Below are 17,241 nucleotides of genomic sequence, written 5' to 3'. Positions count from 1 at the left end.
TTCTTATAACTATCTCGTGATCTCTGTGTTTTGAAGAATGGGAAATTAACTATTGTTCTTTTATATTGTTGTAAATTTTATAGTGCGTGCCGGTCAGGTAGTTGGACAAAACATTACGCCAACCAAGAACGTACTAGCATAAACACAAATCTTACCACGTGGTCATCCACCAACAAAAGATAACATCAGTTCCATTCCAAATTCCGTACTCTACGTCTTTCGCGGGGCATTCCTTTGGCCTCTAAACCCGTTTGGAACATCGTAGGAGAACAGATAATCACTAGAGGTAGTTACCATTCACTACCATTATCGTTGAAGTGCGACCCACGAAGTTCAATGTCTTGTTTGACGACTAGCATTTCAACTACCGTCAATCAAAGAACTGCAAGAAAAAAGCAAAATATTGAGGGGAAAATTTGGGCTGAATTAAAGATTTTCAATCTAAATCGCACTTCAACGATAATAGCAGTAAAAGGTTTGTGCCGATACTTTGACCTGGTACTGAATTCAATCGAACTCAGTCACCTATTCTTTTATTGGCAATCGCGCATAGGAACGAACTGAAACCTTTATTTGGTGAGTCCAATGAAGCTCGATAAGTTCGGCTTGGTTTGGTTCGATTTAAGAATCGATTGCGAACGCAACCCAAATGAATCGAACGATTGGAGTTAGATAGAGTTCGATTACTGAACTTTTTATTACAGTTCAGTACGCCGGGCATTAGAGAGCATTGAAGCGCTTAGCTAATGCACCAAAACGTTTTATTCAAGCTTATCCCCTAGAACGAATAACTACTCGACTAGAGAGCTCTGACTACGGAAAATATCAAAACTGTGTTACTTTATTTTAATATTTTTTTTGCCGTGATTTTACACTTGAATGCGTACGTACGCGTGAGTCGTTTCTTTGCTATTTTAAAATCTCATCGAATGTACAGCCAAAATGTTGAAATACTGAGACAATACAGAGACAGAACCGTCGCCCATATGAAAAATTGATTTAATTAAATTTAATTAGATTAAATTCACATGCTTTCAGTTCGACCCCGTTGAGCTGCGCCACTGTTGTACTTGCGGTAGTGTTTTTACTTTTACTTTTTGTTTTTGTTTTTACTCGGGCTACCTGTGGTTTACAGTGGCCCACAAGTCTCACGGCAAAACAAAAACTCACGGCAAAACAAACTAAACTCACGGCAAAAGGAAATAAATTCACGGCAAAATAAACTTAATTCACGGCAGAATAAAGAAAGCCACGGCAGAATAAACTAAACTCACGGCAGAATAAAGAAAGCCACGGCAGAACAAAGAAAGCCACGGCAGAATACAATAAAGGTTGTGGTGGGCAACGACGTATTGGGTTCCCTGTTGATTTTTTTACCGCGAGCAATTTGTCAGCGGTTTTGATGTTGTAAATACAAATGGCGTCTGGTTAAATACTCATAAATTTACAATGCAAAGTTTATCAATTTATCATAACCTTTAAAAGACTTTAGACTTCAATATTGACCCTGAAACAATAAGAACGCTTTATAATTATTCCAAAACAAAAAGTTTCAATGATAAGAACCTAAGCTTGACAAGAAATAATTAAAAATGAATGTATGTAATGAAATTAATGGTTTTAGGAGATATTTTTGAAGAGAAAAATCGGTTCAAGGTTTGTCATCGCCGGGTATGTGATTTCAAGCCGATCGGTTGTTTGGATGCTCGATGTTCTAGCTCAATCAATCGCGTTTGAATAAAGTTATCAAATGAAATATCCACCACTTGGCACCATTTTGAGGCGCGCAAGTAACAGCTCTTATGGTCAAAGGCCACCTTTCCTCATTTAGTTCTCGGGATGTTTTGGCAGTCAGGAAACAAAACAACCCTTCGTTCGCGAGGGTTGCCAGTGAAGTATTGTGGCCCTCAACTAGTTAATTGAAAGTATACACAGTGTAGATATAGGAAATCCCCAACTGCAAGAAAATTCATACAAAACCGGAGAGACAGATTTGACATTCATAATACTTTCTCGCCAGGAGATGTTCACACAACGACGGTCAAATGCAAATGAAGCAAAATGAAACCTTTAAGGCACAATGCTTCACGCGACTTGATCACCCTCCTCTGATTCTGCCGTGGCTTTCTTTATTCTGCCGTGAGTTTAGTTTATTTTGCCGTGGCTTTCTTTATTCTGCCGTGAATTAAGTTTATTTTGCCGTGAATTTATTGCCTTTTGCCGTGAGTTTAGTTTGTTTTGCCGTGAGTTTAGTTTGTTTTGCCATGAGTCTAATTTGTTTTGCCGTGAGTTTTTGTTTTGCCGTGAGTTTTTGTTTTGCCGTGAGACTTGTGGGCCACCGTAGTGGTAAGCCCGAGTCTAGGTTTCGGTTTTAACTATGATCTATCTAAATATCGACGTTATCGAAAATGTGTAAGCCTGCGCTGCTCGGCGGTCTGCGGTCTGCTCAGCGGTCTGATGAGAGAAAACAACAAATCTCTCTAGATAAAAATGCGTTTCCAGAATCAAGAATTCTTGGACTTACATCAATAACAGTGAGGATAAGTTTTTTGTTTATTTTTTTGTTTGCAATTTTGAACAGTTTCTTCAGCAGTTTATCGTTCGTTCAGCTATCATCACGAGCGTGTTGATCGTTGCCTTGTGCATGGTTTTGGTTGTACAACATTTCATAAATGTGTCAACAAAGACTTTGGCAAACTCTTTACAGCATAACTGCGATATATTCGAAAAATTTGCACAATTATCTATATTTGTTCATCCCAATAAAGAGTCATTGGAACGCAGGTCTCGTTATGCTTAAAATTCCTTATTCATCAGTATGTTGAGCACAAGCCTTGTGTTGTTTCGCGTGATCGAAAACCAAGTAGAGTTCCAGTCAAACAGCTCACCGTTCTTTTGCACAAAAGCAGAAAAATACGGCCGTAACTATAAAATATACGGTCATGGTAACTATACATGATATTTCATCTACTGTCGATTTCCTTTTCTCTAGTGCATGCCCTTAGGTAATGCTTTGCAAATTTTAATTAGAGAAAATCACCAGTCATTCCTGTTAACTATTTAATGTAATATTACAAATTTGAATGTCAATATTATACCAATTGTATTCCTTTGAGAAGTTGCTGTTTCCCATCATTATGCAATCCACACACCAAAAAACTTGGCTGGGGCTGCAAGTGCTTATACTTCATCAAATACACTACGGTAGCCCGAGTTCACGCCACGAAGGGCGTCTAGTTTTTTTAAATTGATTAAATCATGTTTATATTAAACAATTCCTGTTGGTTAGTTTTCTTCGCGATTGAGTAACTCTTGACAATCAGATCTTGAGATAGTATGAAGATTTTTTTCTAGAAACTGAGTCATTTTGTGCCATTACTAAAACCAATTATAACAGCGAACCAATTATGCATGTTTTTTCTTAAAACCACAGCCGGCTAATGCGTAGTCTCCCCCACAGCCGCTTTCATAGGGGAGAAAGCGTTGCGTGACGACACTGAAAACGGCTATGGGGGAGACTAGCTAATGCGGTCCCTGAGCATGAGGTCGCGAAGCCACGAGGAAGCAAAAACAGGTTGGCGGGCTCAGTATAATAATAGAGAGTAGAGAGTTTTAGATTTACGTTCACGGCAAACGTGAAACGTCAGTTGACCATTTAAAAAATATTTTAAATAGCTGAGAAAGAATCGCAAAAAAGTCCAAGTAGTAGAAAAACGAAAGAATATTTGTCTTTGGTAAGAAAGTTTGCAAGAGGTTAAGTTAAATGCAGGAAAACGATGAAAACATTGTCACGTTTGCGGTTTGCGGGGAGAAAAAAATTAATCTAAAACTCTCTATCAACTCGGTGGTGCTCTGCTGAGAACGCTTTCCACCCCCTACCTCTTTGTAATAAGAATTTGTATCAAGGAATTAGGCCATTACAGTGCTTTCTGTGTGTCTCTTAAAGGGGGCAGAGGATAGGATAGAAAACGTGTGCGGAATAAAAATCAAAATCAAAACAAAACAAACAACTTGGAAACGTGCTTAGATGCAAGGTCACTCTTTAACTCTTTCTAAACAAATTCTAAACGTCAACTCAAGATTAATATAAAATATCTTAAAAATCTATTTATCGGCTCCCATAACTATGGAACAATCATCTCTAGTTTTAATGTTGTAGTTGAATTGAACAGTTGAAAGATGGAAAATTATTTTCCTTCCCTTGGGCTTCCTGTGTCATTGCCACCTGAATCCTAATAATCCCTTGGAAGGGGCTCAAAAACAGTACCATTGTCACTCAGATTCTCTTGGTCAAAAATGGACGAGAAGCTTGGTTCCAGTGAATCAACGCCCAAATCTCCTCTTGAACGCAGCGAAGGCCACGAGTTTGATGACGTCTTCAATCACGTCAAGTCCTTTGGCAGATACCAAAAAATCGTGTACTTCTCCTTACATATGCTGATTTTCCCCATCACCACGCAGTTTGACGCGCTGGTATTTGCCTTCAGTACGCCTAACTTTCACTGTGAGACTGCCAACGTCACGTGCCCTTCCAAGAAATGTTGCAAGGGATGTACGTCATACGTGTTCGACGGACCTTTTAACAGTACCGTTTCCGAGGTTAGTAAGTTTTGCTTCTGTATCTTGTTGTGCTCCGCATATAAACAGGTTTCTTTCCAAAGGAATAAGGAAAAGGGAGTCTGAATTTGTCTAGTAGTTCCCTTCACAGTTCCCTGCGCCATCGTTAAAGGTGACCGTGCCTGTGCATGGAAGAGAGAAAACTTTTTTTGTTTTTTTCTCCAAATTGTGCTGCTTTGACGTCACATGCAAGTGAAATAAGTCGCCCACTAGCCTGTGTATAGCCGCTTCACACCCCTTTCCCCTACGGGAAAAGGAGGAGGAAGTGTCTGTATTGCGTGACTTTGTCACTCGCAAAATAATTCGCTCACCCGTTATATCGGAGCAATAAGAGTGTTTCAATGTGGCAAGTCATTGTAGCCTCTACGATACGTCACCAATGATGCAAGCCGTAGCTGTATTACTTGATCGTCTTATTTTCTATTTTTAGTGGAACCTGGTTTGTGACCGTGCGTACCTGGGTGCCATTATACAATCTTGTTACTTTGCCGGGATGACGATTGGTTCGTTTGCGACCGGGATGATATCCGACGCCTGGGGACGAAAGAAGTGTATCTTCTTTTCCACTGCCATCATGGTATGTCAAATACGTCAATATTCAGTTTGAAAAATGACGGCGCTAAGCATGTTCACGCTATGTAATAATACTGTGACACGGCGCCGTCACGGTCACGTCACGCCGTCGCCGTCACGTCGCCAGTGGAGTGAATGATTTTAGCACACGAAAAGAACTGTGCTTAAGCAATACATTAAAGCATTGTAGTTCGTGTAAGCTCGGGGTCACCTTAAAGCTCCGCACCGCACTTCTCCCGTGAAGATGAAATCAAAAGCTGATATATACACCTTTTAGCTTGGAGTAATTTTTCCCCATTAAATACCACGTGTCATTATCAACATTATCATTTCTGTTTAACGGTTGTGCATGAGAAAACACATGGATACAACTCAAAGAATCTTATACTCAAGGGAATAACACATGGTTTGTTTGAAATAGGAAAACATTACGCCCGAGCTAATAGAGTCTATTACTGTCATTTTGCAGCTTTTAGGTGGTATTGGGTCTTCTGTCGTCGACTGCATCTCCTTTCTTGGATTTCTTCGGTTTGTTGTCGGGTTTGGATTGAGTGGAGCCATGCTTGCTCTCTATATCTACTGCGTGGAGTTAGTTGGCCCCAAACGACGTACACTTGTTGGAAATATTACGTTCGTTTACTTCAGTGGCTTTGGAATAGGCGCTGTCTTCTTTGCGTATTTTATTCGTGAATGGAGAATGCTTCTTTTGGTCCTCACACTTCCTGCTGTGCTGCTGTTTCCTTTCTGGAGGTTCGTTTGTTACTGATAATTAGTCCTTCCTTGCTTGCTTGCTTGCTTGCTTGCTTGCTTGCTTGCTTGCTTGCTTGCTTGCTTGCTTGCTTGCTTGCTTGCTTGCTTGCTTGCATCCATCCACCCCTCTTTCCATGTGTCAGTCTATTCAAATGTTTTTTCAAATTTCTTTCTCCTTACCTCCATTACGTACCCCAATCTATCATGTACTTGGTGTGTAGACCTACGCCTGCTTGACAGGTCTTTTTAAAACAAATCTCACAGGGTAATGCCCGAGTCCCCTCGTTGGCTGATCGCCAATAACAAGCTGGATGAAGCTGAAAGAATCCTCATGAAGTTTGGAGGGAAAAGGGGCAGACCAATTGACCGCGACCAGTTAAGAAAACTAATTTTAGACGTAAGGGAAGATCAGGTAAATAAGGAAGCAAGTGCTAAAAGGTACACACCTCTGGATCTTGTTCGCACCGCAAAGATGAGGAAATGGGCCATCATCATGAGTTATCAATGGTTAGTTTATACTCGATTTATTATTTATATAGCGCCTATATTTCATATGGATAAGATTAAAGGTGTTTTACAGTGAGTTATAAATTAATAAGAGGTGGTCAATTGATTAGTATGAACCTGTGAATGTTGCTCTGACCACCCCTTGAACCCACTACTTTATGCAAACAGTTCGATGCTCAACCAAAGGTGTCACATTTTCTTGATAATAGTCTTCTTCACAGTTGCCTGCGCCATCTTTAAAGGTAGCCGTGCCTTTGCATCGAAGCTAGACGAACGGTGAGCTTGCAATGATAGAGACCTTTTTCAACGCCTTAGACAATTATTCTCATGTCTCTAACATTGCAAGCTCACCGTTCGTCTCGCTTCGATGCAAAGGCACGGCTACCTTTCAAGATGGCGCATGGAACTGTGAAGGGGACTATTATAATGTTCTGTATTTGAGTTGTAACCATATTCATGCCTTCTCATGCGCAACTTTTATATAAAGTCTTAACTAGCTCCAGTCAAACTTGTTGGTTTTCCAGTCCAACAGACATTCTTATTCGAAAGATATTTAGTTCCACCAAATTTATGTCATTTTTTCCCAATCACCAGGTTCGTGGTTGCATTGGTGAGCTTCGGTATTCTGTTGTTTGTGTCTCAGTTGGCTGGAAGCGTCTACCTAAACTTCCTGATTATCACTACTGCACAGGCATTCAAAGTTGTCTTAACGTACTTTGTTTTTTTGAAGTGAGTTCTTCAATAACTTTAGCTCGATCATTTTATTATGCCTCGAATATCTTGGTTTGAGGTTAAAAGTTGATTTATTGACCTAATTCGTTGTGGGGCAAGGTTTTCTCATTAAAATTACGTGTCATTGCCTTGAGAATAAGATTCTTTGTTCAAGTTGTATCGATTTTGATGTTTTTTCTCATGCACAACCATTAATTTAATGGTACCCACCGATACGGTTGGTCCGGTTTCAACCGGACGACCAACTTTCGGGAAAAAAATATCAAAAACCAAAAACCCTCTAAAACCGGACCAATCAGAGATTTGTGGCTACGGCCCTGTTAAACCAAGAAATGCATGATAATCGTTAATAATGACACGTGGTATTTAATGAGAAAACATTACATCACCACACGAATAAGGTCTACTGTCAGACTCACTAGGCTATACTACTTTATTCAGGCGATTAAACAACTGCAATGGGATCTTAACACTACAATTCGTAGGTCATCAAGCCCATGCTTGGTTGTTTCTACAAATATTTAGAAAATAGATCAAAATCATAAAGGCGGATGATGCATGACTAAGAGTCGTGACGTCACTTATCTTTTCTCAGGTTTGGTCGTCGTATTGGCCATGCAGGCTTCATCGTGCTCGTTGGAACCATTCTCCTTCTTGTTCTTGCCGTAAACAAAGGTAAATCGTAGATTAGATTTCGTTGTCTAGACTTTGTCAAAAACACTCTGAGCGACCCGCCCTCCCCTTTGCTCTAAATACCATACAACATTAACAGTATCTCCCATTACTATATCTAAAATGGCGGATATGACGTCAGTCAAATTTACCGCCAAAAAAGTGAGGGGTACATAAAGGACGTTTTAATGTTCTTTAGTGTTGCCGGATACCTTTCAAACCCTGAAACAACCAGCTGTGAGAATGTAGCTTTAGGTTTTGTGGTGGAAAGAATTGCAGATGGCATGTAGGTAAAAGACTACATTTGGCCCAGCACCAAACAGCCTAGCTAGGGTGCTTTCCATTTACCCCGAAAAGACGGAAATTCAGGTTGGAAAACAAATGTTATGTATTATTCCGATCGGAAAGCTCCGGAAAACTCGGTCTTCCGCCGATTGAGGTAATCCACTTTTCCCGCTCTTTTCAGTTCTTTTGGTAAACGCGTGTACTATTTTTCAAAAGTGAAAGTTTCCCGCCTTTTTTACTATAAGCAAACGCTTTTCCAACCAGATAGATTGGTCTAAATGGTAAGCGACTGTGATCTATTAATGAATAACCGATTGTTTCAGATTACCCTTGGGCAACCACAGTCCTGTCACTTCTTGGTTACATCTTGATTGACTGTAACTGGACGGGTGTATATATCATCACTCCAGAACTCTTCCCAACTGTACTAAGGTATGTTCATCATTGACACTATATATCACAGGGGCGGGACTACGTTTTTTAGTTGGGGGAGGGGGGAGCAAGTTCGACCAAAACTCCCATCAACCATTTACTGTAATGCAAGGCTAACACTAAAAATATGAAAGAAATGCCACAAATTCCATCGAGAAAAAGTGTGATTTCTTTTGTGTTTTCATGTTAACCTCGCATCCACAATAATTTTGAGAAGGATCCATTTGTAGTTGGTTAATAACATATATTAGAATTAGACTCTATTGTATGGCAAGCCGTTACTGCCAAAAGGGATCGAGATTTTTTTAAGGGGGGTTGAAATTTTTTTCTTTGTCCAGATTAACTTTTTAGCGATCGAAATATATATATACACTGTTCAATTTTTTTATTCCAGCCTCAGTTGCTGCTAGCGAGTTTTTCTGCTTATTCTCGCTAGCGAGTTTTATCGAGGTGGAAATTCTCGCTAGCGAGTTTTTGAACCGAATTCTCGCTAGCGAGTTTTATCGAGGTGGAAATTCTCGCTAGCGAGTTTTCTTCATGCTTCAATGACACGTTAAACTCATCGTTAATGATGAGCTTGGCGTTAGGTGCATATTCGGTGGGATGGGCGGAGCCAGGCACAAGTTAGCGGTAACCATGGTCACCCTGTCACCACCCACCGAACACCTGTCACATTGACCGCGATCAGTCAATGGAATACTTACCTCTACTTACCTGTACCAGTGGTAGGGATGGCGGGCGGGAAATTAAACTCGTGTTGTAGCGTAATAGCGTAATAGCGTAATAGCGTCGTATAGCAAGTGCTAGCGATAGATAGCGATGGCGAATAAAGGTTCGCGTGGTTGGCATTAAGCTAGCGTGATCACGTGTGTAGCGTCTTATCGAATTTCGTAATGATAGCTATGATCCATATCTCATACAGGCCACAGAGATCGACTAGAATAGATTGCGACATGCTATAAACAACTTGCTAGCTGAGTCGATCAACGATCGCGTGAGGTAATAAATGCGTTGACAGCGGAGATAGCGGTATGCGTCCGGACAACGCTACTGCGAGATGTCATTGACCTCGAGTCTAACTTAGCCTAAATTACATTTAACCACATTGATACTGGCGCGTATGGAGGGCTTGGGTCAGAGTGATATATCAAAGATGGCGGCGCTCTCGCACAAAGAAGAACTAAAGGAGTTTTTCGTTGGTATTGATAAAGTTTTGCAGCAACTGGAAGGTTGTACTGACCTGCTACTACTTGAATATCGCCGTAGGGAATTGGAATACTATTTAGGCATCCTGGCAGGAATTATTTATGATTTGGAGTTTAAGAACAATAACGACAACCAAGATAGCAATACTACCGACAGTGAAAATCTCCGGCTGGTAAAAGAGCTATATGACTTTTCTTACCATAAATGGCTATCCTCAGCCGAGAAAGAAGAGGAAAGCCATGAATCAACCTACCAGCTTCCCACCGAGGAGACCATGGGGCGCCCAAAATTTGTAGTAACAAAGCAACAGCTGGAGAGTCTGAGAGAAACCGGGATGACATGGTCCCAAATAGCTTGTTGCTTGAATATTAGTGAACGAACACTGTACCGACGAGTACAGCAATTTAATTTAAACCGGACGTTCTCACAGATTACAAACTCAGAGTTGGATGAGGTCCTTAAAGAAGTAGCATCACTCACTCCAGGAGCAGGAGAAAGCTATATCCGTGGAAGTCTAAAGAGTAGGGGAGTGTACGTTCAACGTTGGAAGATTAGAGAGCGATTGTACCACCTTGATCCTGTTGGTAGGGCGTTCAGGAGGAACAATTCAATACAACGTCGTGTTTACAATGTCCCAGCACCCAACTGTTTATGGCACATTGACACTAATCATAAATTGATCAGTTGGCGTTTTGTAATTCATGGCTGTGTAGATGGCTACAGTAGAACAATCATCTTCCTGAAATGTGCAAATAACAACTTAGCTGAAACTGCACTCCATTTTTTTCAACAAGGTGTAGACAATTATGGTATTCCTAGTCGAGTTAGAGGTGACTGTGGTGTGGAGAACTGGGATGTAGCAAGGTTCATGGTTGCATGTCGCGGTACAGGGAGAGGCAGTTTTATTACTGGCAGGAGTGTGCACAATACAAGGATTGAAAGGCTATGGAGGGAGGTCAATCGTGTTGTCAACCATTACTATATGGCCATTTTCAGACACATGGAACAACACAGAATACTCAACTCCAATGATGAAATCGACATCTTTGCTCTCCACTATGTTTATCTCCCCCGTATTTCAAGGTCACTTTACGAATTTAATGAACAGTGGAATTATCATGGCATGCGAACAGCAAGTCACTGTTCACCACTTGCTCTCTGGAATTCTGGAATGATAGCAAACCCTAGTGACAGTGTGCTGGACTTTGATATTGACAGCTATGGAATTGATTATGACACTGTAATGCCTCTTGACATTTCTGATGTCAACAACGTTGCTGTCCCTGAGTGTCTCTTTAGTCTTGGAGAGATTGAAATGGCACAATTAGAAAGAACTGTAAATCCATTAACTGATGATGGTGACTCTGGAATTAATCATTTTTGTGCTACACGTTCTTTCATTGATACCTTAGAATAGAATGCCGTTGTGCAAAACAAGTATGAAGGCTAGTAGAAATAATGATTTGTCAAGGTTTGGAATTCTTCAAAGCATAATATTCTTGATTCACGTTATCAACACCCTGATTATCGATCTTATTCCCCTTCCTCCTCCCTCCACACGCACGTCCAACCTTAAGTGAATATCTGGATAAACCCTATTCATTGCGTTACACTGTTTTTCAAGATTCAGGCCATGTGTCATTCCCTAAAGAATATGATTCTTTGTTTAGGCTGTGTTCATAACCATGTGCCTTCTGATGCTTGTAAAATAAGGATTGATACTCTAAATAGATATAAAAATTTATTCCCACAAAATGATTACTTACTATTATTAAGTACTGCCAACTATCTTTTCCTTAACAAATAATCTTTTTAAATCTAGTGCTACATGGTGAAACAGCAAAACATATGTCAGCAACAAAATGATAAAATTTAATCTGAAACCCCAAAGTGTTATATGATATTATAAATGTAATGCTTGTTGTTTTGAACTGTTTAAAAACAGTTTTTGTTTCTAGACATACAGTAATAATCAATAAAGTGAACTGCTTGATCCGAAAATTCAATGTAAACAAAACAATGTAATTAGGGAAACAATTCTAGCCTATTAATAGGTATTGACACTCAGTGCATTAAGCAATTTAGCCACTTAGCCAAGGCATGGGAATATTTCCATTAACTTGAACACAACATTAATATATAATGATAAATGCTTAAAAGCAAAGTATTAACTATGGCATGAATAGCAAAAAGTCTCTTGTATGAATAAATATCTTTATAATCACATGACACCAAAATGGTTGTTGGCAAAGGCTAGATCATACAGTTCAAACAGCTTCTCTTCAGAAGGTAAAACTTTGAGAAGTGGTCCTCTGGGAAGGACTAAGTTGTTGGTACAGGTGTGAGCTGTTGGTATATAACAGACAGACTTTTCTGATGCCTGAAGTATAATAAAAATGTATGGTATTAGATATCACTGTCTTATCATCATCATCCCAAAGATTTCAAGTAGACATGCATTTCCTTATGCTAACCAAATTGCCCTATCCCCCCAACATATGCTAAGATTTTTAGGAAACATTATTTGGCTGAATTATTGGGATCAACGCATCAAAAATACAACCCATTTCTTTCTTTTTCCAATTTTTGGACACCTTAATTGTCATCAAGCACCATTCATCACTTCAAAGTATGAATAGTGTTTAAGAACTCCAAATAATAGAAGCAAATAACAAAGGCCAGATTACCAGGTCGTTTGTCCATTCATGGGCAAATGTGATACTTGGATGCTTGGCAAAACCAAGAACTGGCTCCTCTTCTGCTCCAGTGACGAAGGCCAATATGGAAGTCAACATCACTGGTGCCCGTCTACCACTTGCAACTTGCCTGATGTACTTCACAAAAATTGCATAGACCTCCTTTTCTTTGGAATGTGCAGTAGAACCGTCTGGGGCAAAAACTGGAGATAGCAACTTAATCAACATTTTTGCATTCAACGTTTCACTCCTTGGTTTGAGGAGATAAAGTAACACAGGCTTTCTTTGGAAAATTCTAACCAATCCAAACTTGTTAAGCCCTTTTTGTAGGTTGACAATGCACTTGTTGATGCTTGGGTATATCAGCTGGTTAATCATGTCTTCAGGAATAATAGTTGGCAATTGGCCATTTTGCAGGAGTGCCACTCCCAGCATAATCCCTACATAGTAATATTCATCAGAAAGGTACTCTCTCAGACCCTTGTCAAAGTACTTGTCTTTCATTGCAGCATTTACAAGACGGATCCACTCTTTTCTGGGCCCACCAAAATCTTTGGCCAACTCTCCCATGAAGTCTACTTCAAATGTTAGCAAAAAATTCTCAATGGATTCTAGTTCTGAAAAGGTTGTCTTCAGAATGTTCTCACGGTCTACACAAATGTAATTTGTGGCACCTTCTGAGCTATTGCTTACATCAACAACATCTAGATCTCTTCCCTTAACAAGATGTGTTTGTAGAAGTCTTAAGATTTCTACAGGATCAGTGAGTTCCTTTTTATTGATTTCCTCTATTATTGCATCATAGAAACTGACATCAGTAGGTAATGGGGTAGGGGTCTCTGAGTCATGATGGTAGTGATTTGTGTGTTGGTTGCTGGGCAGTTCACTTTGATCTGAGGAATAAAAAACATTCTTGTCATTTAAAAAAAAATATTATATAGTACATGAGTTTTTTTTTTGCCTGGAATGAAAGAACTTTGATTGTAAATAGATATACTCTCTCGTTTTGACTAAAATCTTTTCTTCATATGAAAAGGCTGCAGTTAGGTTTTTACTTTGTTAAGAAGGACAAATTATTCTGGAAACTTAATGGACTTGGACCAAAATCTGCCAAACTTAGTAGTACCTATAGCTCTTTGCTCGTTCTTTGAAAATCCTTTTCCAGTGGATGAAATCTATACAAATACTATACATTTGGATAAAGTTATCTGGTGGATAACTTTATTCAGCCTTTGTACGACTGGCTCCAGTTAGTTAAATAGACTAAAAATTTTATACTTCTGCAATGAGTGCATACAGTACCATTTTTATCAGCGGTTTCATCATTATGCAGTGTAGCTTGATCTGGGAAAAGGAACAAAAAGTAAATTTCTTGTACTGGGCTAAGTTATTTTAAACACAAAGTAACCCCAAGTTTTAATTGTGAAATATTAACAAAAATTCTCAATGCAAGCACTGATCATTACATTTCATACTTATTTAGCTAAGGGTCTAACCTGATTAGAAACCATTCCTGGCGTTAACATTATGAATTTAAATGGATTAACATGAATGGTTACATTACCAGTTACATTTCTTAATTCCTCAACAGCCAATCCAGATTGTTCTGAGGAAAATATAAACTAACCCTAATATTGGTCAAGGATATCTCAACTGAAGTAAATAACGGATTGCACTTAAACTTATTTCAAAGGGTTCTGGAATGATATTTGAGTAAAATTTGAAATAATTACAGTACCACTTGCTGCAATAGATTCACTTATAGGCCTTGCTGATTCAGCTTGATCTGAAGAAAGAAACATTACTTTGCAATTGGTTTTGATAAATTGATAGATAGATAGATGGATGGATATATAGATAGGTAGGTTTATTAAAAACACACCGATTGCAACCGCTAAGGTTGAAGTATAATAAATATTTTCGTTTTCTACATGAGCTGCAGAGGGAAATTTGTATGCATTGCAATTATGAGGAGTAACAATGGCTAATGGAATACAGTAATTATTAAGGACACCTTGAAATGCAGAGTACTTAAATTCATCATCACTTTTTTTATCATCATTTTTTTCATCGCCACTACTGTGAATCTGGTAATCAAAAATGGCAAAAAACATTAGATAATTGTAATTAAGTGCAGAGGGAAGTGAAAAAAATCATTTTGGCAAGGGCAGAGTTTATGTGAGCCCACCCCTCCCCCTATCAAGAAAGTTAGGTATTATACACCAATATTTTCAGCTAAAAATATTTGTGCATGGCTTTTGCTAAATCCACTCCTTTTTATTTGCGTTAGAACGCTGAATTTTTCTCCATTACTAATATAAAGATGCTTTTTCACATCGATGGCCATGTTGAACTCAAGAATAAAGCAGAAATACAAATTCCTTTTTCTATGACTTTTCATGGCTTTAAATTAAGCTTAACTTTACCTCAATTTCCTCGTACTTCTTCTTACTTGGGGGTTCTTCGTAAATCTCCAGTAATTCCTTCGGAGGTCTTACATAGATGGGCTTGTCTTTAAAAACTTTTTGAATTAGCTGGGCACTTAAAGTTTGACCAGGAGAAAGTTGAGGCACCATAAGCTTGTGATGAACAGGCATCAATAACTCTACCTCATCAAATTCACCAAGCTTGTCGGGAAACAAGCCTTTAACCTTATCCACAACAGTCGAATGATCCCAGTTCTTGTCAAACTCCACACTTGAAACTATGTGTTTGTTTTCCATCAAGAGAACTTTGGTGCCTTGCCGTGGTACTACACTATCTTTTGGCCCCCCAAGTAACACAACATCTTTCAAAAACACCTTCTTTGCTTGGACTTTATGTTTTTGTCTTGATTTTGAACCGCCTTTATTTCTCATAAAGTTATAGCCAAGCCTAAATCTCTGGGTTTGACTGGAACTCGCCAATAAAGTGGATCCCTGAGCCAAAGAACTCGAAGCCGCGGCATTGCTAGTTTGCGATGATGGCGATGAAGTAGATTGTGAAGATGACCTCCCGAACGCTTGAGAAACCTCCCGTTCTTGAACAGCTTGTGAACCCGAAGTTGGTTTTTGTAGCTCCTCGCTTAGTTTCGCAATATTTTCCAGCAATTTACGCACAGTTGGATTCATAGCCAACAAAAACAGCAGGGTAAAACACGTAAGAAATAGGCGAAGAAAGCAAAGAAGGATTTTTTTGAATTACAGAACCATGTGCTTAACGAAATGAATCATGAAATGTCATCAGTGAACTTATTATTGGGCTTCCTGTGTAGCAAATCTTCTCGATAAAACTCGCTAGCGAGAATTTCCACCTCGATAAAACTCGCTAGCGAGAATTCGGTTCAAAAACTCGCTAGCGAGAATTTCCACCTCGATAAAACTCGCTAGCGAGAATAAGCAGAAAAACTCGCTAGCAGCAACTGAGGCTGGAATAAAAAAATTGAACAGTGTATATATATATTTCGATCGCTAAAAAGTTAATCTGGACAAAGAAAAAAATTTCAACCCCCCTTAAAAAAATCTCGATCCCTTTTGGCAGTAACGGCTTGCCATACTATTGCCTTCAAAGAGTCGTGGCAATTGTGCAAGCTTCTATACATTTCGTTTTATCGACCGAAATTCCTCGACTTGAAACAATTGTTTGAAGGCGAAGGAGTGTAACTCTTATTATACCGGCTATTAAGGCAGTAAGATTTGCCGTCATGATAAACTACAATAATAATAGATCATATCTCCTATTAAGCCTTTCCTTTCTTCATCTGTGTGCAGGAACACAGCCCAAGGAACTGGATCGACAAGTGCTCGTATTGGTGGAATCTTGGCTCCTTTTGTAGCAATGATGGTAAGTGCAACCCAGTCATGCATACATATACCATATCAATAAACCTTTTTCCAATAGCGAAGCGCATTGAGTCTAAAAATAGCTTAAAGATTCGGACAAGCATTGCATTCTGTTTAACCGCTACGAGGATTATACGAACCGATTTTATTAATTTTACTTAAAGTTACAATAATAACCTATGTAAGCTAAGATCAACTGCGATCGGCTGTGAAAATTATCTGCTGAAAGTAAACTTGTAAGTTTGTTAGTCCGAATAGGCCCTTTGCAGTTAACGGTCACGTGTCTGTACTGGACTGCAAAATTTTTGTTTTTATATTAATTTGGTGATTCTTTTTAGCTATTGTGGTATTACGATTACAGACTCATTTATTCACGGTCAACCTCTTTCAGTGCCAGAATATTCACAAATACCAACGGTAATGTAAAGAATGCGCAACTTCAAAAATACAAACACTTTAAAATTCCACGGGCCTTCGTTAGAACACACTTGTGATGACTATCAGTCTACTCAAAATCGAGGCTTGCGTTAACCCTGAGTATTAAAGTTGGGTATTCTGTACAAATTTTCTAAAACTAAACGATTCTCACCAGTTCACAAGTAAAGAAATTACTCCCGAATGAAATTCCATTTTCGAAAATAATCTTGCTCTATTTTAAAACAGAGTCAGTTGCCAGGTTTTGGAATCGCTGGGCCTGTCATCATCTTTGGTGTGCTGGCGTTAATTGCTGGGGTAATGATGTATTGGATCCCAGAGACTCTGTACGCCCCGATGCATCAGACCATCGAGGAGGCAGAAGCCGCTAAGGAAGACTTTGGAATACCTTGCTTCGGTGGAAGGAATAAAACAGCTTTGGAAGTGGGAAGTGACATCGAAATTAGTAAACTGTAGATTTTTTAATTTGCGAATTTCAAAAAAGAGAATGAATGAAAGAAAGAAAGAAAGAAAGA

At 39.2% G+C, this 17,241-nt stretch overlaps 3 protein-coding genes across 4 annotated transcripts in view; 2 read left to right on the top strand and 1 right to left on the bottom strand.

The window, feature by feature from the left end:
* LOC116293988 (organic cation transporter protein) overlaps positions 1-17,241 on the top strand; it is a 27,715-nt gene extending 10,474 nt beyond the window's left edge. Inside the window, exons 2-11 of the mRNA XM_031701494.2 lie at positions 84-286; positions 4,281-4,599; positions 5,048-5,194; positions 5,660-5,940; positions 6,205-6,447; positions 7,042-7,176; positions 7,775-7,854; positions 8,460-8,568; positions 16,220-16,292; positions 16,955-17,241. Of these exons, the coding sequence (XP_031557354.1) occupies positions 4,297-4,599; positions 5,048-5,194; positions 5,660-5,940; positions 6,205-6,447; positions 7,042-7,176; positions 7,775-7,854; positions 8,460-8,568; positions 16,220-16,292; positions 16,955-17,182 (1,599 nt within the window). The 5' untranslated portion in view covers positions 84-286; positions 4,281-4,296 and the 3' untranslated portion in view covers positions 17,183-17,241. The remainder of the gene's footprint in view (positions 1-83; positions 287-4,280; positions 4,600-5,047; positions 5,195-5,659; positions 5,941-6,204; positions 6,448-7,041; positions 7,177-7,774; positions 7,855-8,459; positions 8,569-16,219; positions 16,293-16,954) is intronic.
* On the top strand, positions 8,875-12,000 carry LOC148910031 (uncharacterized). Its single transcript, XM_089033130.1, has one exon. The coding sequence runs from the start codon at positions 9,689-9,691 to the stop codon at positions 11,189-11,191; it is 1,503 nt and encodes a 500-aa protein (XP_088889256.1). The 5' UTR covers positions 8,875-9,688; the 3' UTR covers positions 11,192-12,000.
* On the bottom strand, positions 11,503-15,996 carry LOC148910030 (uncharacterized). Of its 2 annotated transcripts, XM_089033129.1 has the most exons (6): positions 14,897-15,996; positions 14,485-14,557; positions 14,209-14,256; positions 13,773-13,814; positions 12,462-13,363; positions 11,503-12,154 (listed from the first exon to the last, which is right to left on the bottom strand). In XM_089033129.1, the coding sequence occupies exons 1-6, from the start codon at positions 15,578-15,580 to the stop codon at positions 11,996-11,998; spliced, it is 1,908 nt and encodes a 635-aa protein (XP_088889255.1). In that variant the 5' UTR covers positions 15,581-15,996; the 3' UTR covers positions 11,503-11,995. The 2 variants fall into 2 exon arrangements, with proteins under 2 accessions (XP_088889255.1, XP_088889254.1); XM_089033128.1 differs by having other exon boundaries at positions 14,209-14,557.

Source organism: Actinia tenebrosa, unplaced genomic scaffold (genome assembly GCF_029948245.1).
Source record: "Actinia tenebrosa isolate PJP-AT-01 unplaced genomic scaffold, QUT_ActTen_1.0 PGA_scaffold1__47_contigs__length_23844297, whole genome shotgun sequence".
Classification (NCBI taxonomy): Eukaryota; Metazoa; Cnidaria; class Anthozoa; order Actiniaria; family Actiniidae; genus Actinia; species Actinia tenebrosa.
The sequence above is the reverse complement of the archived record's forward strand: the minus strand, read 5'-3'. Positions and strand labels throughout refer to the sequence as shown.